The 24,914-nt window shown below is 36.0% G+C and overlaps 1 protein-coding gene across 4 annotated transcripts; it reads left to right on the top strand.

Annotated features, from left to right (window-relative positions):
* Positions 1-2,046: 2,046 nt before the first annotated feature.
* SNX16 (sorting nexin 16) lies at positions 2,047-24,914 on the top strand. 4 transcript variants are annotated; one of them, XM_075705452.1, is made up of 8 exons: positions 2,047-2,276; positions 2,364-2,503; positions 6,325-6,411; positions 11,387-11,535; positions 17,266-17,335; positions 21,894-22,030; positions 24,230-24,342; positions 24,637-24,914. In XM_075705452.1, exons 1-8 carry the CDS (start codon positions 2,132-2,134, stop codon positions 24,735-24,737), a joined length of 942 nt encoding a protein of 313 aa, XP_075561567.1. In that variant the 5' UTR covers positions 2,047-2,131; the 3' UTR covers positions 24,738-24,914. The 4 variants fall into 4 exon arrangements, with proteins under 4 accessions (XP_075561567.1, XP_009487751.1, XP_009487750.1 ...); XM_009489476.2 differs by having other exon boundaries at positions 2,047-2,503; XM_009489475.2 differs by having other exon boundaries at positions 2,047-2,503; positions 24,230-24,346; positions 24,632-24,914.

Below are 24,914 nucleotides of genomic sequence, written 5' to 3'. Positions count from 1 at the left end.
TTTCCTTTCCTGGTTCAGATTCATAAAGTCGTGCAGCAGAAGATAATAACTACTTTTTTTTTTTATTTACAGGTCCTTTGATTTGTTGCAAACCTGGACTCAATTGGGTTCTTCTGTTTATATGGATTTAATCCCACACCTCCCAGGAACATACCTGGGCGGGGCATTCTTTAAGGGGATGCTCTCAATTCCCTATGCTGTTAACATGGAAGAGCCACTAAAGTGGCAAGTAAAAAAGGAGTTACCTTGTTCAGTGTTTTATACACGAGAATATTGCTAAGAGAAAATCTACCAGAGAATACTTCATGTCTTGATATTTCTATGTCCATTTAAAAAAATTATTGCAAAGTTTGTTGTTCGAGGCAGAAAAGAGATTCACTTACTGAGATGCAGGTGGACAGAGGGATTTAGATCTTGGTCTAGCTCCAGGAGAATGTCTTGTTTCCAACAGAGGTGTGACTTGCTTCTTTCAAACTATGTGAGGCTGAAGCAGGTCAGCTGTCTGACATGTGGGGTTAAGTCACAAAACCAAGCACAGGACTATGCTACAACAGAAGCTGCTGGATAGTCCAAATCCTGTACTTGAGCAGCAAAGTCAATCAGCAGGGGTTTATGATATTGACATTTCTGTTCTCTCGGATGCTGCCAAGTGTCCAGCCTCATCCCACAGTGAAGCAGAGGTGGTCCCGAGGAGTCACTGCCAGTTTGAAATTGTTCTTGCTGGTCAGGTTCCCTGAGCTTTCTGACGTACCGAGTGTGTAAAGATTTCCCTATGTAGCTGAAAGGATGAGGAAGTTGGGTTTTCTCCTTCACTCAAGGAATTCTTTCAAGAGTATTTTTTAGTCTTTCTTGTTGATGTTGTTCATTTCATATTTATTATTCATGTTCTCTAAGATTTATTTAGAGCAAGAGAATGAAAGCATCACTTCACCCTCACAATTAGGAAACTCATTTGGTTTTTGCTCCAGTAGATGATTGATTATATATGTGATGTGAATCAGGTTTCCCATTTCACAGGTGCCTGCAGCCTCATGGTTGATTGGTGTAGTCTTGGGTGAAATGGGTGGTGACTCAAATCCTATTAATCCAAAGAGTGGCATCTAATTTGCATCCTGTAAGAGCTCTTCTTTAGGCACTTTGTTAAAATGAGGAGGTGATGCTTTTTTGGCAGTTCGATACTGCTGTCTTAATTTTCTTTTGCTTTTTTTAGAAATGTACACACATGCACACAAAAGATTAATTTTGGCTTGAAATGGTTTTCTTGAAGACAAAATATCAAATCTTTTATTTATCTTTTTTCCCTGGACTTGTTTTTTCCATTTTAATCTGCTGGAGTGGAAAACTAGCTGCTATTACACCACTGCTTTTGATGTGCATGCTTGTAAAACTTAATTGCTCCAATTCAAGCTATAGAAAATGTGCCCAGTTCACATTGTTACAAATGTTTCCAGTATTATATGCAACAGAGTTGTTTTGAAAATATATTCTACTTTGAAAACAGATCCATTATACTTAGGTGAAACACATATTTGCATATATTACATATTCACTGAAGTTGTTTACTGTGTTGTCTTTGATTCATGTCATGTATATTGTTGCACGCATGTTTGGCTCGTGCAGTCTGCTCCGGATATCTTACAGAAGCAATTCTGAGAAAAGGTTTTGTACTGTTTATACTGAACAGTCACTAAAACTATACCAGCTTCTTATATGCCTAAAAATTGCTGACTTTTTCAATAAAACAAAATAGCACTTAAATCATAAAGGACAAAAAGATTTTCTTCTTTTGTAATCTCTAACTTTCTGTCATTTTAATTTTAATAGCTGTGAAAGACAGGGAACTTCCATAAAGCTGTCCGTCAAATTGTAGAGGTGCAATTTAAAAGCAGCATTTTATATGAAGCCAAATTCCTTGTGAAAATGTTTAACCATCAGTACTGCAAATGTACCATCTCAATGGTGATACAGATTCTTCCAAAGCAGTATATTAGTGTTGCTTTCACTAAAAATTACAACAATATTTTCTGTCCTTCACTGCAGGTACTGTTCTTGAAAAGAAGAGAAAACATGGCTTATGCAATGAATGAACCTTAAATTCCTGGACCAAAACTTGAGGTTTTTTTCATGAAGGATGGCAACACCATACGTTCCTGTTCCTATTCCTATTGGAAGTTCATCATCCAGCTTTACAAACAGAAACCAAAGAAGTTCTTCTTTTGGGAGCATCTCGACAAGTTCCAGCTCCTCAAAAGGACAGCTAGAGGACTCTACAATTGGTAGTTTTAAAAAGATGAGCGTGCCTGACCAGATTGATTCTACATCATCTGTATGTAGTAGTCCACTTGTTAGGACTAAATTTACAGGTATGGATACATCCATAGAATACTGTACTCAACCTGTAGAAGAAATAGAGCAGAATACAGATTCCAGGAGCTGGGAAGATCGACCGTCCACACCTACTATACTGGGTTATGAGGTGATGGAGGAAAGGGCAAAATTCACTGTAAGTTTTGGGGATAGTATAGCTCATCCTGTAATGACAAGATAACAATTGAATATACTTTGCATTCTCTTTCAGTAATTAATCCGGCAGTTCAGGGATGTCAGAGTACTTCACATATACCAATTTAGTTTCAAAGTACTGCTGTTTGACAGGAAAATATTATTCCTGTTATACAGGTGGGAAAATTGAGACTCAGAAGCAGTCTTTCCTGTAATTGTGTCTGTGGAGTAGAAGGAGTTTATTCTACTTCAGGTATCAATTTCTGTTGGAAAAGTCAGGAATTCCTTGCAAAGCTACAATTCCATGTGAAAATGAACTTGTAGAAGTTCTGGGTAGTTAAACATCTTAAATAAAAATGTAGTCTTTTATTTGAAATGAATGATAAGACACCCTGATACTTGCCTTTTACAGTTATTAGTAACATACAACATTTGCACTGAAGTGCAAACATGTAGGTTTCCGCTTCTTGCATTGCTAAGTTTAGTTTCTGATAAGGGGAAATATGTTCTGAAAACATCAGAGTGAGATGTCACATGCAGTATTTCATGACAGAACACCAGCTTAACTGATTTGTATTGATTTTTCTCGAAATGTACTGTAGCTGGCAATTCAATCTTTTTTTTTTTACATGCCATAAATATATTAACACATTTGTGTATTTGGGTTTGTGGTTGAAATGTTTCTTCGAGATAATTCAGCAGTGCTTGTGGGACTGATGGAAGTTGTTTGTTACTTGTTATTTATAAATTGTGTTACTTCAGGAGAGCAACATTAATCACAAATATGTAAGGAGGAGGAAATAGCAGACTAACTTTTTTTCCTTCTATTTTCTTTTAGATTAGAAAAGTGTGGAATCTAATGCCCTTGTGACAGCTGAAATACTGATCAAGTTATCTTTGCAAAGAATTAAATAATGCTGATTTTTGATTATTTGAGAATGATGGCTTGTCTTGTCAGAAGTTTTTTCGTTTCTAACATCTTCATGCATGGTAGTGTAAGAGAAGAGCCAATTTTTTTTTTTTCACATGTAGATTAAAAGATTCCTTTTAAATAATACCTTCAAAACTAAAACAGTGATTAGTATTGTTGTATTGACAAAGGTTAGTCTGCAAATATGCCAGGGCATATTCCAGTGTGCGTGTAAGATGATCTTCAACTGTAGTTACAATGACAACTTTGACTCCTTATTTTATGTAAAAGGACAGGTTACAGTACAAATGAAACATTCTTCATCATTAAAATGCTTGGATGCATTTTTTTCTCTTTCTGAGTTCACTTCTGTTGCTGTGTTTGTTTCTGAAAGGACATAATTAACTTTTTTCAGTTGTGTGTTGACAATAAGCTTGCTATTGTGCATTAAAGCCAGCAAGTAATTAGTCCTAGAAATTTTGGTTGCTTCTGTGGTGCAAAATCAGTGAGATGCAAGACAGTGGAAATTAAATTGGAATCACATGTAAAAGAGAGGAGACTCAATTGCTGAAGTTTTTTTTACTGTTCGTTAGCATCTCATAGTTCCCAAAAATATGAATCTGAATTACTTAAGCTGGGCGATGTACTAACTTCAAGAGTTAAATGTTAGTGCATGTTGGAGTACATGGCTGCTGAAGATTATGGGAGAAAAAACCTAGGCTGAAAAATGTCTCTGTAAGCAATTGGTCTCAAATGAGTTAGCAGTCCTGGAATGTTCCTTTAGCACTTTTCTGGGTTTTTTTTAAGACAACAAGAAAAGATAATGAGATGCTGAAGGAGCCAGAGATTGTTACTAAATGTTGGCATATTTTCATTGAATATTTTGTATTTGTGATGTACGGCAATTCAGGATTGAATGGAATTATGTGAATTTGTTGAATTCATTTGTTGTTTTTTCCCAAGACCTTGTAGGAGGGAACTAATAGTCGGGTTTGTAATACTCCAGTTTTTCTTGTTTATTAATTACAATCTTAAAAAGAAAAAAAAACCCATAAACTTTTTTCAACTTTGGCAAGAAAACCAAAAACATGTTTGTTTCAGGTTGACCACAGGTAATTTTTTTTTTTTTGGCCAGTAATCATGAGCTGATTGTGCTCCTTATTACAATTAAGTTGACCATAATTTGTGAAGGCTTTTTTTTTTTAAGTTGTCCAATATTAGGAAACTATTCAAAGTGAGGGTCAGACTAACTGGAGTTTTTTCATGTGTGCATTTATAAGCAATGCCTTTGCAGAAATTTTAGTAGAAGAAAAGAATAGAATACTGAATAGCAAGTAAATCTGCAAGCATGTTCCAAAGCTGCTTCTTCTGTGTTTTACTGTGTACTAGTAAAGAGTCTTCAGTTTTATATAGCAGTGCTGCTTTATGAAGTTTTCATAAAAAAAAGCTGTTTATACTTTTGGTATGACAGGAAAGCTAAAACATTTGGACAAACATTTATGCAGAAAATGCAAGACAAGACTTACATTTTAACGCTGGCTTCACAGGCATGTCTTGCAGTTTGAATTCTAAAAGCTAATAGCTTTTTGTTAATGACTGAAATATTGCCTCTTATCGCAGTCCATGAGGTCCACAGATGATGCTGCTTGAAAGTGGAATTCTGTGTTTAAAAAGTAGATAAGGGAAGTACGTGCTGAAAAATGGCTTTTAATTTGCACCAGTTACCTGTAGCTTGTGTAATTGTCTGCGACAATATATTATAGAATACAGAAATGCTAAAAAGTCTCACGTGTACAGAAGTTGCCTAGCACTGGCATTGCCGCATGCTGGGACTGCAACAAGAAAAATAGATTTATCAGCTACGACAACCTGCTGTGAAAACATGAAATACTGGAAAAGGTTTTACCATGTAACAGATTAGAAAATGTTTTAAATAGAATTTCGTTAAATACCTATTAAGTGATTGTTTATCATTATGATTACAAAAATATCTTTTTATTCCTTGTATTTTATTTTTTTTTAACTAGAGAACACTTAGACTGGGAAAGGTAACCCAGTACAATTGCAGAGCCTCTTTTTCCTTACATTGGAGAAAGTAATGTTGTGACATGAGAACCCTTCTTTCCTAGACACTGTTTAATATTTTCTAGTTCAAGTTGTGTGGTGCTATATTCATTGTGTTCAGGCATTTGAGTATCAGCCTTCCTACAGGGTAATTGTTTGGGGTTTTTTAATTATTATTGTTTTATTTATTTATCCATTTGCTTTTAAATAGGAGAATGGTACTGCTGTGCTCTTGTCTTGCTAAATCTGATTCAACGGATCCATTACTTCAGTTCTACAGTGCTAGTATAATCGTTCTGATTCAGTTATCTAGGGAAGTGGCATATGTTGCTTGGAAAGACAAAACCTAATGTTCAAGACAAATGGAACCAAAGGAAGATGTTACTTTTATCCTGCATCACTTTTCGTTGAAGCAAGTCAGATGAGACATTCTGAAACAATATAACACTCAGTACCTGATTATTATTGTCATCTTAAAAACAGATTGGCCTCAAGGATTAATGAGTAAAACTATAATTCAGCAAAGTTAGAGTGGATCAGTAAAACATACTTCACTTACCTCTTTGATAGCTGAGCCTTGGAGTTTCCCGGGGAAGAAATCTGTATGCAGTTTCGCAAACCCTTTCTTACATTTAACTATCTTCTGTCTGTATTTAGGAATTGCAGAAACTCCTTCCTTAACTTCTGAAATTAATTTATACTGTTTGTACTGATAATGAAGGGTTTTTTTAAAAAAATATTTATCTACAAGTTTTGTTTTATTAGGAAATATAGGATAACTTCAGCCGTCCAGCCAGTGCAGTGTGAAGTTCTGCACATTTTTCTGATATTCCTGTTTTTCTACAAAGGTATACAAAATACTGGTAAAAAGAAGTCCAGAGGAAAGTTGGGTGGTTTTCAGACGGTACACTGACTTCTCCAGGCTTAATGACAAGGTGAGAATTATACACTAGTAAATTCTCAGCTAACTTGCCTCATTCTTCTTTCATGTTTCATTTTCTTTGTGTCTCACATTTTTGTCACTTTTTTCTTTTCTTGCCTTTTTTTACTGCATATAAAACACCTACTATATTAATGAATGAAAAACATACGATTCTTCATTTTTTCAAAGATACATGAAATAACTACAGCTAGTGTAAAGAAGGTATTTCTTCATCTGAAACTGTTAGCGTGCTTCATACTTCATATTTATTCCTAGTCTATGTAATAAAGGAAATTAACTCTTTAATAGCTGTATATTCTGCATGGAAATAGAAGTAGGGGCCCGTAGTCTCTTGCAGGAATGATCCAGTAATTATTCGGTCCTTTTCAGTGCAACAAACTCTACTTTTTTCATGATAAAACTGAAGTTTTGTGAATGTAAGTTATTTGTATGTTTGTCAGTCTTCAGTTGTTTTCAGTGTCTTTGAAGTTAATTGTGAAATACTATATCAGATCTTTAAAGCCGAAAACAGAGATGCCAGGTAAATAGGAATCCTAGGTCAGCAGCTTAATATTTTTAGAACACTTGAAAGCAAAAAATGTTTGTCTAAAAAGCACAAGGCTTTTAAGTGGTAAATACTGTTTGGCTACCCCATTTAACATTATTTCTATAGAAATAAGAAAACAGAATTACACTTTGTCCTATTGTCCACTCCTAAGAATAATCTTTAATTGCAAATTTAACACATTTTATGCTATTATGTTCTTTCATGTTTCAACTAGTAACTTTTTAACACTCCCTTTTATTACCCATAGTAAGGGATTTTTTTTGTATGCCTTTCTGCTTGGATCAATGTGCCTAATCAACTAAGAACTTAATTCTGCTGAAATTTTTAATATGGACTTGAACTTACATATTTCTCTGGGTTCTTGGTTTGACCTATTTGGATATCTTGTTAGGGTACTATTAAAAAAATCAGTGCAGTCTAAAACTACAACAAATTGTTGAATGTGAATTAGTTTAGAGATTTCTTTCTGAAGAAACGTCTGTCTCTCTAATTCAGCCTATCCTAGATTAAGGCATGCCTTGGTATTGGCAAAAGCCCGACTTCTTTTGAGATGATGATGTTCTGGGGAATTTCAACTCAAATTTCAGAAGTCAAGTTATACAACAGTTTGTATTTTGGTCAGCTGTGTCAGATACAGGTCAAGAAATGGCTTATATGCATTGACTTGTAGTGTGGTTATTGGTAGTTTGAAAAATTAAAATGCCACAGATACTTATTTTAAGATAGATATTTAGATTTTACAAATGAAGTCCTTAGTCTTTGCAGTCAAATCTTTGACAAAAATGTTTGGTTTCCAGCACAATTTATAGGTATTAGGATTTCTGTTTTAAAGGAAGAACTTTGTTTTTCCCTTCTGTCACTGACTGAAGCTTTTTCATCTTTCAGTATACATCTAAACTTTTATTGTATTACTATTCTATAATTCTCTAGAAGTTTCAGCATTATGGTATGTTTCAGTTCCTGGAGCTGGGATTTCTGTATTATAAAAAGCATAATGTCTTACGGACCAAAGGGTAAATGGTTATATGCACGCATCAGTGGTTCAAAAGACACAGTGCAATACTTGCAATTCCTTGTTCTCTGATGGCAAATAGAGACATGAAGTTGCATGCATATATACTTTCAGGATTTTCTGTACCCTACCTCCTAGAAATCCAGTGTCAACAAGAGAAATATACTATCTTGCAAATACTTTTCCCCACCATCCTTCTTGAGGTTGGTGGCAAATTACTCATTCCCTGAAATGGTATTAGAAACTTGGCATTAAATGCCAACTGAATTGAGTAATTGATCATGATGGAAATCAGTTTGAAGTAGTAACAGAGAAGGAATGGCTTTTCAGGAAGACCAGGTAAAGACAAAAGAGCAGTATGTTTTTTATGTGTCAGGCATGTACTTATTTGCAAGTCCAAACTGAACTGAGAGTTGGGCTTTGGTGGCTAAAAATGGAGAAAATATGAGAATAAGAACAGTGTCACAATGGGGAGGTGTAGGTAAAATTGGGACTAGATGAATGAATGCAGCTCAGGTAACTAATAGAAGCAGCCAGTGAACTTAGTAATAGCATTCTTTATTTGCCCTGATCTCTCTCTCAAAGAAAATAAAGAAGGCAAAAGAGAAAGCCGTAGGACCCTAGAAAGTGTTCTGTATTTTCCCTAGTTTCTGAAATATTTCTAGTAAGGAACAGCTAATAAAATAGAAATGAATGGGAGTGAAAGAGCTGAAAACCATGAACTCTCCTTTTATGGATGAAACGAGTAAGTACAGCAGCAGGTTGAGACTTGAGAAGAACAGATTTCAAGTGTGAGCAACAAGTTCTTTGAATGTCAAAGCTGTCTATTTTCCAGGTAATGAAAAGGTTATGAAAACTCCATACCTACTGAAAGACAAATAGAAGATGATGGCAATATAAAGGAAAGATGAGATTTTGCCGGTATGGGTACCCAAGAAGCCACATAATGATCTCAAAGTCAAAAGTAATTGAAAAAAAATACAAGTAGAGATGAGCACAAGGAGAGCGGTACAGTCTTCTAAAGATTAAGGCAGAAGTCTTAGGACTTGGGAAGCAAATAGCAAATGATACAGCAAAGACAAATATTGTCTTTTGCTGTAATATTAGCAAAAAAATTTAATCTTAGTGGATGTTGGAACATGACAGAATTTGAGGGGTCGGGAGCAAAGGCTAAAAGACAGACATTTGGCTGGATGCATAGGTTTTGTTTCTTAAGAACACCTAGTGGATTGGAGAAGTATGTGAAGAATGCTCTTTGGTCCCAAAAATGGTGGGGAAAGAACTTTGTAAAGGTTATTACTGTGCTGGTAGAGATGTTGAACAAGTAATGAAATGGCCGGTTTTAAGAACCAAGAGGTTAACCATTTCTCCCTGAGACTGTGCATCATGTGACATGCATAATCTATCACGTGATGATGTAGGGGAGAGACATCTAGAAAAGATGCTGGATTCAAACAAGCAATCACAGCCAGCATAACTTGTTTGACCCACAGTTTTTCCTGCTGTGTCTTAGGAGTGTTCAAGAAAAATGCCCCAGGACTATGCTGTTGAAAATTAGTCTGCTGACAGCAGCTAGCTTTCTCATACTCTTCATCCACAAAAGGAGTAATCTGTGGGCAGGCATACCCTTTGCCTAGAAATAAATTATATGATCTACATAACCAGAGAAGTGAAATTTCCATTAAGTAGAAATCTGTGTAGTTGAAAAGCTTTCCCAGCAGTGGTTATCTGTGGTCCTCTCTACAACTAACACAGGAACTGGTTTTGTTATCTTTTCTGTGTTCAGTTCTGTTCAGTATTTTATTAACTTAAGAGGGGTTATGGAGTGTAGAGCATACTTACATATATGGTATTAATGATAACTTGGTAAGAGATAAAGGAACTTTGGATGACCAAAGATAAACTTAAAAATATCAAGAAGAGTCTAATATCAAGATGAAATTCAGTAAGAGAAGAGGAAAATATATACTTAAATAATTAAATGCAGAAATAAACAGCAAGGCTTTGACAATAAACCGTTCTATAAATAAGAAACTAGTAGTTACCATGGGCTATTTGAATATACAATACTTTTGATGTTAAAAAAGTACCCTTCTTGTGCTGTGAAACAGTACTTATATAAGTAAGGGTGATTCACTAACATGGTTCTTCCTTTAAACTGTGTAGAGAGATTCTAGCTGCAATACAGAATCTGTTTTTCAGCAGATTAAGTTTTAGAAAAGTTAAGAGCTACCCATTAGCTTTTTTCCATGAGTCCGTAAAGAGTAATTAAATAAGTAAAGCTTATTGTCAGAAGGCTTAAATTTTTTTTGTGCAAGGATCAAGACACCCACTGAAGAACTACCTTGCAGCTATGTAAGCATTGAGGGCTAAACTTTTTTCAAGGCAGATTCTGGAATCCCTGTCACTGGAACATTCATATGAATATATTAGGTGAATGCAGTACATCCCTGACAGAAGTTGGCTCGATCCTGTCTTCAGAAAAAGATAAAATGATTCTTATGGCAGTTGGAGGAACATTAGATTTTGTAAAATGTGTTTGCTTTTTCCTGTTGGTTGTAAATAGTCTTTGAGATTTTTCTGTGTCAAACATCCCTTCTAATAAGAGGCATCTAAATTTTTTTTTTATGAAAGTGTTAATTTTTTTGATCTTCATGCATATTACAAAAATAATTAATTGGCATCCTTGGACAGGTTCATCGTTACATAATTTTATGCTTCCATTCACTTGCATATTTCACTTCTGAATTCGAAGAAAAATTCTAAGTATGTCTGACATTGAGTATACCCCATTACTATTTAAGTAACTCAAAAATACAATTTTGCATGTTAATACTAGGGTTTGAGCAATGTCTGTGCATACTGAAATGTTAATATTCTGGGTGTACAAGGAGCTACTCTTTAGTAAAAGTATCTCACGTATGTGTCGTAATTCATTCTGGTAGCACTCCAAAAAAGACAAGTTGCAGTGTTGTGAGTCTGTAATGGGCTTTTATATGTGTTATTTATATAGTACTTACTATCCCTGAGTACTTGAGAAGAAACACCACTGAAATGCTTACTCATCTGATACTTTTTACTTAAATACAATTTTCTTATACTTACTGACTCAAAGGCATTAAATAGCAGACTCGGAAATTAAATAACAAAGCAAAGTTTTCATTCCTATTTTTATATGGTAAATTTGAGAGGTCATTTGATTGGGTAAGGCAACACAGCATGACAGAACTGTGTCCACAATTTATGCTATAATTTGGATTGTACTTAGTATTGAGACTTACCTTGTGCTTGAACTTAACAGAAGACAGAAAGATCCTGTAATTCTGAGTAAAGTCAGTGCCTGTCAAATTCAGTATTTCATCAAGACTTTTTTTTCGTTGTTTTCTTTGGCTTTGATTTCTATTTCAGCTAAAAGATATGTTTCCGGGCTTTCGGTTGGCCCTTCCACCAAAGCGCTGGTTCAAGGATAATTATAATCCTGACTTCTTGGAAGATCGACAGTTGGGACTACAAGCATTCCTCCAGAACCTAGTAGCTCACAAAGATATTGCTAACTGGTATGTGATTAAACTTTGCTTGTGGATTTGGATTTTTTTTGTGTGTACAGACTCCTCTTATAGGCTCCTAGACTCTAGCAGTATATCTTTGAGCAACACAGTAAGGAATTCTATTAACGTTCATGTTGTGCATTTGGTCATTACGTGAATTATTTGGTGTCCTGTTAAATTAATCCCATCTGAACCTAAGCAAAAAAGGGGAATTGCAGTATTTTGAATTGTACATGGTTAACTACTAACTAAAAGCTGTAATACTTAAAATGTTAGACTAAACCCATGCAGAATTGATATATTAATTTGTATTGAGATTAAATGTTAGGCTTTCATAACGGAAAGTACCTACATTATTATGCAATTAGTTCTTAAAATGTGTATTAAACTAAAGGTTTTTAATTTACATGACATGATAGTAATAGAAGTACCTTTATAGATTGCTTTACATAAGTAAATGTAAACCACAAATCAAAAAAGGCTTGAGAAGAGTCTGAAAAACACATTGTGTTTAAGCAACGAAGTGCAGAAGTCTTTTTGAACGGTATCTTTTTTCATACAAAGTGGAAGATTATTCCAAAGCTGGAAGATGAGTAGAAAAAAATTTTGGCAAATTAAATGTAAAATATTTTTAATATAGGCCAAAAGAGAATTTTAGTAAGCGAGTTGCTAGAGGCAGAGCAGCTAGTTCTAAAAACCTTTTCCAACACCAGAAATAAAAAAAGTTGTGAGGCTGCTGTTCTTTGAACAATGAGTCTGAGGAACTGTCTTCGTCTGAAACGTCATTAAAAATGAAGAGTAAGAAATTCTCTAGAGCAAACAGCATTTCCCCAAGAGTTTTAAAGGAACTAAAATGTAAAATTGCTGAGCTGTGGTGTGAGACCATCTAATGCTCGTATCTACTTTACTTTTCAGTAGCATGGCTACTATTACATTTGGCACATTTTTATAAGGCACTTGATTGTTGAGTCTGGGAACTAAAGGTTAGTAAGTCAGTCTGACTTTTTGGTACTGCTTGTAATAAAAAACCCAAAGTGGTAAGCAGGTAAACAAAACTAATACTTGGAAAAGAAATAATGTCTTTTGCAGAGGGAAATCTATCTTGCAGGTAGTTATGAGGGAGCTCAGATAAAATGGTTGAAAGACAAGGGGAAAAGGATTGATGGAAACTTAGGGATATTACATATGGAATGCTGGCTCACAGTTATGGACACTGATGTTCAGAATATCTGGAAATTATCTGGAAAAGGGAATGAACAATGAGGTCATGAAGTATTGTAGAAGGATCCCAAGGCACTGAGTTACTAATATTAAATTTCATGTCATGAAGTGCAAAATGACAGTAAGTACATATATACAGAATCATAAAATCAACTTCTTTTTTTCAACCTGGAAAATAACTATGGGTATTGATACAGTTTTCTAAATCAGTTCAGTATTCAGCAATAGTCAAAAAGTTGCATAAAAACTGCTGAAGAGGAACTTGAAAGGGGAAAAAAAAAAAAAAAAATGTTACTGCTGTGGGAATCTGAATTGCAATTCCATGCAGTCCAGTGCTAAAACACAGCATTCAATTTCAAAAGAGGGTCAGCTGGAAGTATGGAGAAGGCAAGCATGAACAGGTGGAGCTATAGACAAGCTTCCCTGCCAGGAGAGTACTGTTCTCTGTTCTCTTTAGTCTGTTGTCTTGGGAAAGGGCTGGCTAAGCAGGGCATATGAAATCATCAAGGGCACAGGGAAGGTGAGTAAAGGGTGTTAGCATTTTAGATGATTCATAGTCATCTCTCAATATGTCATGCTGAGTTATGAAGCTTTGTTGTGAGACGTCAGAGACAGAAAGCTTAAACGGTTTCAAAAAGAAATTGGGATCAACCTGTGAGTTTCTCTGTCAGTGGCTATTAAACATGATTATATGGGTAAAATATGTGGCTGAAAAGTTTAAGAACTTCCTGATCATTAAATTACACAATAATAGGTATGCAAAAAAAAAAAGAAAAAAAATTCTCTAAATGTCACTTATGTTACGCTGCTGCAGACAGACTAGAGAGCTGGATGGACTTTTAGTCTGCTTGAATAGATCTGAAGGCTTTGCGCTTCATGTTGTTGCAGCTAGTTTGGTATTTCAGCGAGCTTGTTTGTATCTTGATGATGGTCCACGTTGGGCAAAACAGTGTTTGTCTTAATTTAAGGCAAAAAACCACAAAACATAACTTTGACTGCATTGCTCATCAGATACAAAAGGGAATTTAAATGTTTGTGGAATCGGTTTGTATGTCGGTTAATAAACAGATAGTTAACTAAAATGTGGTTTTGAGGAAAACTCTGATCTTGGCTGTGTAAGGCTCTGCATGAAGATTAAGATTATTAAAAAACTTTATAACCTATTGGTATGGCTTGTGTTGTAGTGTTTGGATCTGTGGAAGCTCTGGGTTCCTTGGGAAGTGATTAAAACCGGGAGATTTGATCTGTCTGTTTTGGTTTTGTTTTTTTTTTTTTTACCCACTTATCAGAGAATAAAAGTTACTATTAATGGAAATTAATATTTGCACCTCGCATGATCAGTGGTGAGCATCTGACCCTGCTTCCTCAAAAGATCACCATTTACTTCTACAGTTTTGCACATAGGTCAAACTGCTTGGGTCACATGAAAACCAAATGAGGCTTTTCTCTTTGTAGAGAAGTCTCTTTCATTTCTCTTTATGCACTGTATTATCATTGAGACATATTGATGGTGGGAAACAGTCGCCCTTCAGAGATAGGAGACCTCATTTGGTATACCTGGTATTTTAATAATAAAACCAGATTCACAAAACAGGTTAAAGATAAAATGTAGGATGGTATGCAGGTGACTAAATTTGGAGTCTGCATTTTATGGATTTCTTCTCATATTTTGTCTTGTATTGAAGATTCAGTGAAAGATCAAATTGAACTCCACCCATAGAGTTCAATGTGTTCAAGAAAACTTCATATAACGCACGAAGTGTGAGAAAGAAGTTTAACCTGCTAAACAGAAATGTCATCTGGCTTTATGTAGATGACACAGCTCTCCCCTGCCTGCACCCCCTATGAGAAGGCTGGAAGGGAGGAACTCGGTCAGCTGTCGAGTCAGGGATCCCATGTGCGGCACTGCCCCTTGCAGTCCTTCTTAATGCTGGTGTACACTGGCATTGCTGCCTCTCTTGAGAAGGATCTCAGCTAGCATAGGAGCAAAGAAGGAAGCTGTGTACAGAAATCTCTGTTACATAATGTAGAAGAGTGATACTTTTCAGGCAGAATTTTCTCCTATTTGTTAAATGAAAGGAAGAGGTGTAACACGTGAAGGGGAGAGCAGGGTCAAAGCAGACCTTCAAGAGTAAAGCTAGGTTGCAAATGAATGTTTATGCCGTCAGGTGCGTATTTTAAAGAAACAATGTTTTCAGTGACCTGTGGCTTGAAGTTTCTTGCCTTCCTTATGTAAAATAATGAACCTAAAGCTTTCAATTTCAAGAAGTTTTGAAAACTATAGAAAAAGACAGTTTTCTGCCAGAAGCTGTAGGAAACAAAAAAAAAAAGGGTTTGACCTGATGTAAGCAGATGGTGTATGTAGACTGGATGTTTTTGCACATTTATTTTTCTAGATATTTCCTTTCTCACTCACAAGCATTACTGCATGTTATGCCATTTTAATGTTACCCTTTTAATAACATAATAAAATTACTAGCAAAATGTAGAAATTAAATATTTTTAAAATATGTTTGAACTGAGCTATGTGAATAATGATACTGAAGAAAAATGGTGAGCAGAAGTGTTTCCACATAACGAATTCTTCTGCATTAGGCATGTGTGAATTCATTCAGCACAACTTTCATCTTTATGAAAAGAACAAGTCAACCATTAAAAAATGGACTTGAGTGTCATGTTGGAAAAGGGTCACTTCAAACAGATTAAACTATTTGGAGAGGGAAAAAAACAACCGTGCTTTTCTCCTTGAAAATGTACTTTATATGCCTGAGTAACTTTTTATTTGGTTTGAGGTTATTTTTTCTAATAATTTAATTAATGACTTATTATCATCTATAATTTTTTGTACTAATGGGAGTGATAGTCTTGGTTTAAGTAGCAGAAATTTTTTATTGTTTATCTGAGTACCTGGGAGAAGCTGTTTTAATAGTACAGGTTTAGGCTATGGCTTGCACAGATCATGGACTGATGGATGTAAACCAGTGGAGAGGGCTTGAAAAAGGAAGGTTTTATCATATTTGTCACATAGATTCAGTGGGGAAAGGAATGATCATGATTATAGGAGAAATTTTTTCAGGTTGGTGTAAAGGCTGATGAGGTGAAAGTGGATACGAAGACAGAATTCTCACCAACCATATCTTCATACCAACTGTATCTTCACATGTGCAATAAACACTTGAAAACAGGCTTACAAAAATCCAGCAACAAAATACAGGTTCAATGTATTGTAGATAAATATTCTCAAGAACCTTTCTAAAACTGAAAGTGTTGGCACAATCAGTGATTGGTTTTTGCTGAAAAAACTTCTCTCCCCGTTTTGCTTGCTAAACCTGAAGCTGTTTGATTAGAGTAGTAGCTAAAAGAAGTTTCCTTTCTTGTGTTTGTACTTTGCATCTGCCTCAAATGCAGAGAATGAGTGCAAGGCAGAAAAAACTACTTCCTTTTGCCCTCACCTTCCTGTGGGACTTAGGTGGGAGGAAGAGAAGGGGAATTAGTTTGGATTCACATCTTCCATTTTTGTCTATTCATTGCAGTGGGAGATGATTTAAAGCTTTGTAGTAGTGAGTGCAAGCACGGAATTGCTAGTAAGTTACTACTTGCTAATTAATTGTGAATACAGTATTCTGATTGGAAGTTATTTATAGACGATTGAATAAAACACAGCAGGAAAGGTGGGTGAAAGGACATGTTTGGAGATGAAGAGTTCTGTAAAGGTAGTCTAAACTTGGAAGACAGAATGAGCAAGATGCTCAAAATACTCTATAGTAAACCACAGGATTGCACATACTTCCTTCTTCTGGTCTTTGTAAAACAATGCATAGAGGGGGATGACAACTGTTACACAGTTTTACACAATTTTAAGTTAAATGCATTAGTTCAAAATGTGCGTTTAGAGATGCCATGTAGATATCCGTGGCACATTAACCTTGTCACTTCTTTTACAACCTTTTTTTGTATATAGATATGTATATAAAATTATGTAGTTTGTGGATATATATACATTATATTCTGTGTATATGTAAATGGATTATGATCTTGGTAAAATGGAGACACATGAGCATGTTTCAGTACCCACGCTTAGTTCCACTGTTATTTCCTGAAGGGATCTACGTATGGATTTTAGCAGCATACATTTTCATCCATCATTTAATATTTAATTTTCACCAGGATAATTTTTCAAAACTCTTCAATACCAAAAGGATAAACTTGCTTGTCAGTTGTCATGTAGCAACAAATTCTCTGAAGGTTTGAAAAATTATGTTCCAAATTGACTTACTCTGTTTGAAAACTCTTTAACTGTACTTGTGCAACTTCTTAAATTTTAAGTTTTCAATACTGTCCCTGGTTAACACATACAACTGAGACTTAATAGTGTGTTAACATTATTTTGAATACTTGGGAGTAAATTTGAGGATAGGTGTTTGTGTCTCTCAAAGAAATACTGCCCTTGTATCATTGTATTTAAGTATTGTTGCTTTTTTGCATGTCAAGTAATTCACTCTCTTTTCTTTGGTAAAGCCTTGCAGTGAGAGAATTTCTTTGTCTGGATGATCCTCCAGGTCCTTTTGACAGTCTAGAAGAGAGCAGGGTAAGTGCTATGTAGTATGATAAAAAGAGAATGTCGAAGGCAGTGGTTGTTATTAGGATACTGTAAAATCTGCTGAACGGTATGGAATGAAACATTTTTATGTCTGTTCTTTCACAAAAATTTGCAAACAGATGTATTTCTAAAACTGACAGTCTGATTATTGGTGCACACTGATAATCTTTGACTGCTGTACTTGATCCCTGTCGCAAGATAGAATCTCTTCCTTTCTGCATTTTATGACCAGTGGATGAAATTTGTTTTTAAGGCAACTACTGAATGTAAGGAGAGTTTTTGTAGGTTTACATTCAACGTGTTGTCACAATGCATACACCTTAAACTTCAGGTCTTGCAATAAAATGTTCTTGCTGTGAAACATAAAGGATTAATTCTGACCACCAAAAATAGTGTTCTTGTAGATAACTGAGCAGTGTCAAGTTGTGTTGTAAAACAGCAGCCTTTCAACGTGTGTATGAGCACATTGAACAAATAATACCATATGCTGCAGCCTGTTTTATTAGAAGTACGTTTCACTGGCATGCCAAGCTATACCAAGTCTGTCTAGAACAAGTTGTCTTAGTTTTCTTGCTTCATAGAGTGACAGTGTGCTTTGGAATTGCACATACATCATTAATGCTGTAGAAATTATGAATGTTAAGTGATGCTCCTTCAACTAAATTTACATTTACCAGCTTGTTTTGCGTGGGAGTGCCTTGGCTCTTGTTACATTACTGTGTACATCTGATGGTTTGGTATGGTTTTTGTGTTACAAGATCATAGTTGATTTCTATACAATTGCTTTTCATCATAGCTATTTAAGTTGATGAAAAGTAATAAAAATTACAGGAACTATTTGTTCAGATAATTAAGGAATTTAAGTGCTACTTTCATAGAGATTTTGATCATGCATGCTGTGGTGAAGTCTCAGGGTTATTCTTCCACCATAGGATTTTAGGCAAACTATTAAAATAGTTGTGCTGATGTAGTTTTGGCTATTAACCATTTCTGTAGTTGTCAGACACAGCTGTCATAAAATTCTGGTCTTCAAGGGATACCTCACTTTATTACAGAATGGTAGAGGTTGGAAGGGACCTCTTGAGATTATCTAGTCCAACTTTCCTGCTCAAACAGGGTCAACTACTGCAGATTGCCCAGGACCATGTCCAGTCAGGTTTTGAATCATCTACAGAGGAGACTTCACAACCTCTCTGTGCAACCTGCTCCAGCATTTGATCACCATCACAGTAAAAAAAGTGGGTTTGTGTGTTCAGATTGAATTTCCTGGTTTTTAGTTTGTGCCCACGATCTCTTGTCCTGTCAGTGGGCACCACTGAGAAGAGTCTCGCTCCCTCTTCTTCATTCCCACCCATCAGGTATTTACACCCATTGATAAGATCACCCTGAGCCTTCTCTTCTCCAGACTGAAGTGTCCCAGCTTTCTCATCCTCTTCTCACATGAAAGATGCTCAATTCCCTTAATTATCTTTGATTATGAATCATGAGCCCTGGCATCCTGGTGGACAACAAGCTGGAGATCAGCCAGCTCCCTCAGCACTCATGGGTGCAGCCTGTCAGGCCCCATGGACTTGCATATGTCCAGTTTGTTTAAAAGCTCCCTGACCTGATCCTCCTCCACTGAGGGTAAGTCTGTCTTGCCCTTCCTTGTCTTTCCCTCTGGATGCAGAGGTATGGGATTCCTGAAGGCTGGTCTTACCAGTCAAGACAGGCAAAGATGGCATTGAGTACCTTAACCTTTTCAGTGTGTTTTGTCACAAGTTCCCCCACTTCATTCAGCAGTAGGTCCACAGTTTCCCTAGTCTTCCTTTTGCTGATTATGTACTTGTAGAATCCTTTCTTATTTCCTTTCACACGCCTTGCCAGATTTGGCTCCAGGTTGGCCTTCATGTTCTTAACACTGTCCCTGCAAGGTGAGACAGCAGCTCTGTATTCCTCCTGGGTCACCTCTCCATGCTTCTAGTGCTAGTAAACTTTCTTTTTACGTCTGAGTTCAGTTAGGAGTTCCTTGTTCATCCGTACAGGCCTCCTGCAACCTTTGCTTGACTTCCTACTTGTTGAGATGGACCTTTCTTGAACTTGGAGGTAGTGATCCTTGAATATCAACTAGCTCTCCTGGGGTGCTCTTCCCTTCAGGGTGGTTTCCCATGGATTCTTTCTTCCAAGCAGATTTCTGAAGAGATTGAAGTCTGCTCACCTGAAATCCATAGTTGTGGTCCTGCTTTTTGCCCTGCTCTTGCCTGTTAGGATCCTGAACTCCTACATATCAGAGAGCATCTATATCTATCCCTCACTTTTTTTTTTTTTTTAACAATGCCCAACTACAGGGCAAGTGGCTATGGTTCACATACCTTTAAAAATGAACTCCAGGAATAAGTATCTCAAAAATCACTTCTGTTTCACCTTTCTGCTGCTAGTGTTGTCATACAAAGCATTGCAAAAAAAAAATCTTCTATTACTGTTTTCCTGATAATGGAAAATACAGATATCCTCTATTTTTTTAATGTCCATTCTATTATTCCAGTTCAATAAGGACTTGCCAAAACATATTTATCTTTTTTGGGAGGGGTACAGGTACCTCCCCCATTAGAAATTGTTTAGGCCTCACAGAAACTTAATCACAGAAATGTAGGCAAAATATCACTAAACCAATCTTTTTTTTGTCATGTTCTTGGTAATTGTTTCCCCAGGTCCTTTCCCAGCAATCAGTGTTTCATGATCCACTGAAGAAGGAAGTGAAGCTCTCTTCCAGCTGGCCTAGTTCTGTTGCCCTTTCAGAACTTCCAGGGAAAATTGGTCCCACCTGGGTATTAGAACTGTACCAGACTCCAGGTGTCCAGTTCTTCAAGGAGCAAGATATCTCATTACACACAATTCCCTGATAGGTCTTTCTCAACTTTGGTTCACCTTTCTGCTATTACGGCATCCTTCAGAATATGTTGATGTTTTCTTACTCAGTTGTGAAGAGTGACTTCCTTTCCTTGGGCAGCTGATACCCAGATTGTGGCTGAAGATTAGTCTCTCCAAAAGGCTTTCTTCAGTTCTCATATGGAACAATGAAACAGTTCACAACACGTGGAATATTTTTAGTTATTCTGTGAATACGGAAATTTGCATGTGCATAAATCTAAAGGTAGAAATAATATAACTTAAGGAAATAATGGCCAGTTTTCAGCTAGGGCACCAGTAACCCTGAACAGTTTTACAAAATACACTGCAACTCACTTAATTGGTTTGGATGAAATAGGATGACTGTTTAACTGGAATGTTTGCTAAAGCAATCACTAAAAATGCTGTGTGAAGAATGAATTGCATGCCATGTGTTCCCAGCTCTAGTAGATGTGAATAAAGCTGTGGCTTAACTGGTGATTGGTCTTCAGTGCTTGTCAACCAAGATAGATTTGCTATCTGAGTCAAAATAAATTAAAACTCAGTGGAAAAAAAAAAGGCTATTGGGTTGAAAAACACTGCATTTGCTTGAATTGTATAATTACAGGAAAACTTAACATTTTAAAGAAGCCGATAAGTCTGCTTCAATTAAAGCGAAGCATAGTATCTTCTTGTGTTTGTAGCCCATTTTAAAATTTTAGGAAAACAGTGTCTTAGCAGCATTGCTGAGCTCATATAAAATGTTTATGTTCAGCGGATTCCATGAATTAATGTTTGCTTGCATGTAATGTTAAGCCAAGAAAGCCTCCTACATGGGTTTCTTATTTAGCGAGAACATGTAAATTATTAAATCAGAATTGCACATTACTGTTGGTAGACTTGCTCGTTCCAGTAATAGATCAGCAGGCTCTGTGCCAACACTTCTGTCACGTCCTGCATTCAGTGGATATTGTATTATATGTTGGCTCTTCACATTAAGTTTTGAGATTGCTCACTGTGAAATTCATCAGGGTGTACTATATATACATGTCATGCTCAGCAGAGTAACAGAACATACTTAACCATGGTTAAATAGTTAGAGTTCTTAGCATTTCATTCAACTTTTTCAAAATGTTTTTGTATTGGTCTTCTGACTCATGATTGTCATATTTTTAACAGCTATTTAGTACGGAACTGTAAAACTGTGTCTTTATCCTGGGTAAGGGAAGAACATGCACTTTACCCAAATACTCGTAGCATCTTGGGGATAATGAGATACTTTGAAATTGGCTTCAAAGTCATGTGAAAGCAAAGCTTGTGAGGGGAAGGGGGAATAGGGAGTTGAGCTGATGTTGCATATAGGCAAAAAGGGTCAAAATTAGGGACTGCTTGTCAAAGGAGAGAAACCTCTTTCTAAAGTCTCTTGCAAGACAAACAAATGATGCGTTAAAAGTATTTGCATTGCAGTTTAGCATAATAAATTCATTGTTCAAAGCAAAGTGACGCTGTTTTATTAAGGACAGAACTTTTTTTTTTAAAGTTTATATAGCTCTTTATGGTAATCAATACAAAGAAAAGCAGCTACAATTCTGTTATAGGTGGATATTTCTAAAAGAAAAATCAGTAAAGGCAGTCCACTGAAGTTAAATGGAAGATGTTCTTTAAATTTGTCTTTTAGGCTTTCTGTGAAACTCTGGAGGAAACAAATTACCGTCTACAAAAAGAACTGCTTGAAAAACAAAGGGAGATTGAATCGCTGAGGAAATTGTTAAGTGAAAAGCAACTTCATATAGATGCTATTGAAAGAAGAATTAGGTATGTATAAATTTTATGGGTTTTAGGAGTTTCTTTCCGTGAAGGTATTTTCTCTACATAGTCACAAGCACCAGCTTTAAATGTATTCTTGGAAACAATTTTCCCCACCTAACCACACACAAAGCAATATTTTCAGTAGGCTCCTTCTCATATGCTGGCTAACAAGCTGTTATTTAGTACAAATGACTGAGAAAGTGTTGCCCCATCTTTTTCCCTCTAATTTAACTGGGATTATGTTTCCTAATCCTTTAAGCTGTGTAAAGATAAGGCAAAGATTCTCTTCTGCTTTTGAAATGTTGGATATGTGAAATGCCCTGCTAGAGATGAGAGCAGTGGAAAAATTCCTTTGAGTTACAAAATTCCACCTGTGCTGAAAGCTTTGACAGAGCATAGTGATCAAGCAATTATATGTCTGTATTCATGTCTTTAACTTTGTTCTGAATTGCCTGGAATGATGCTGCAGATCGTCAATTTAAATCTAAGGAAAAAAATAGTTGAGTTTTATAATAAAAACTTTATGGTGCCTGTCTTAAATTTTGTAGCAGGCCCAGAGGCGTTGATGTTGGGCTATTCAGTGTCCCGATAGACCTGCTGAGTCAGTCATTTTGGTGTTTCCTTAGCAAAGGATTAAATTCCCATGGTCTCTTTGGAAGTTATTTTAATACTGCTTGGGTTGTTGAGTCTAGCATATCCAGGTTGACTAACGAATCACATCTTTGGATATAAGGTTTAAGTGAACTATATTTGGAAAAGGATTTAAATGGAATTGTTGTGGCTTATTGAAAATTCTGATCTGAATACCATATTCAGTTTGTCACTTACTCCTGAGGGCAAGTAATTACATTTGAAAGATGCTTTCCCTGTTTGACGAGAAAGTTCTGACTACTGCTGGCTTAAACAGTGAAATAGCCAATAAAAGTTAAATAACTCGCATTTGGCTAAAACATCGTGATAGGAAATTCTGTGTGATTAAAAATAAAATAGGAAGGAATGAGTAGCAAAAAGGGATTTTATTTTTTTTTAGTGCTTTCCCTGAAGATAGATTTTTTTTTTTTAAACCACACAATCACCCTGCCAGTTTCCCAGACGTTTAAAATTATTGAAAGTTAGCCAAGTAGTATCTGAAGTCTTAATGGAAAATAACTCCTGTGATTTTTAGTTGTAAAAGTTACCAAGTAAACCTGTGACCTTCTTTAAGAAATTCAGCTTGTCTGATGGGAACTGAACCCAAAAGAAACGGGTCTGTCTTTGGCCTATTTGAAATGGAATTTTGATCTGATGGCCCAGTAAGAATTAAGCATCTTCTGCCTCTATGCTCTAAAGGCCAGGTACCTAAAATGTATGTGAGGTAGGAGGGGACAATTGGACAAGGCATCAGACTTGTAGGCCTTTACATATCATGCTGGATTTGGCCCAAACATAGGCCAATAATCATGTTAGAGAATACTGCTGAGTTATTACTTAAAATAAAACTATAGAAATAATAGTAGTTAAGAGTAATTTAAAAAGAGGGTGAAATACAATAGTATCACTTTCAGCACAAAATTGTTCACAAGCTTTTCTTTCCAATTCAAGTGACAGCTTTCAACACTAAATTGGTATGTTTTCCACACAGACCAATACTTTGGAAATAAGTGGGTTTGATACTTTTACATGACCATGTTCCCATTTGTAGCCAGGCTAGGTTGGACTGCCAACTCATGTTGCTGTTAAGAAAAAAATAACTACCTGTCTCGTTATCGTTAATGGGAAAGTGTATTGCTCTGAAACTTAATATGTGACTCTCAAGTTACAATATGAAACTTGGGAAACTGTTGAAGAAATCTTTTTATTATCCTGCCCCTTTTCCTTCTAACTATGTTTTGGTTAGAATCCTTCTGCCATTTAGGTAAGATGTGTGTGACAGATCATCTGCTTATCATAATCGCTCCACTGGGACTTGAATTTTGTAAAGCTACTAAATTGTGATGCAACCAGAGGATAGAATTTAGTTTAGGAATAAGCAGCTGGAGCAAATAAACTGTATAAATAGCTATCCAGTGCAAGCTCTGCATCTTTGTAGTAATAAGAGAAATGGGGCATGTAGGAGTGAGATTGATAGGTTCCCAGAAACTGCAAAGTTTAAAATGAAACAAACAGCTCTTCAGTGATGAATGTTTGCTGTATGGATTGGTGGTACTCTGTTCTTATTTGTTGTAGGGATTTATCTTTAGGAAAAATGACTCGTCAGATGTCAGGAGAAGAAAGTGAGTGCAGTGGTGAGGTGGAGTCTTCTGCAGTAGAAGCAGACCAGGGTGCCCTGGGTGAGGACAGCTGGTAAATACTATTATTTTACTTATATTTTAGGGGTTTTTTTTAAAGTACATTTTTAAATGTTTGGACTTGCATAAGTTTGGAACAGCTGAGGAATTCAGCATTTTATTGCACCTCTCTATAGCTAACCCATGTTTCATAAAGGCCCTCAGGATAGATAATTTTAGATCTGGAATAAGTGATAAGTTGAATAAGCTTTGTAAATGTTTTGTGGGTTGCAGGCATAAAATGACTATGAAGAATCATATTAGTCTCCATTTGACAAAGTTTATTGATCTGTTGTTGCAGCTCAGATAAAGACAACCATGAGGCATGCTGGAGTGGCTCTTTGGCTGAAAATTCTGTACCAGAAATTGAAGTTGCTGAAGTAGCATATACTGCTGATGAAGAATAGATCAGGAGCAGCTGCTGCTACCTGGGAAAGGTTCATATTTAGGACATACTCTCTGAGTGGGCGCATATAGTAGCTGTGAAGAATTTACAGCAAAGAGCAAGAATGCACATACTGAATGTTTACATAAATCCTTACAAATTATTAACATAAAAATACCCAGTGCTGCTTTGATTTCAG

This window comes from Pelecanus crispus, chromosome 2 (genome assembly GCF_030463565.1).
Source record: "Pelecanus crispus isolate bPelCri1 chromosome 2, bPelCri1.pri, whole genome shotgun sequence".
Taxonomy (NCBI): domain Eukaryota; kingdom Metazoa; phylum Chordata; class Aves; order Pelecaniformes; family Pelecanidae; genus Pelecanus; species Pelecanus crispus.
The sequence above is the reverse complement of the archived record's forward strand: the minus strand, read 5'-3'. Positions and strand labels throughout refer to the sequence as shown.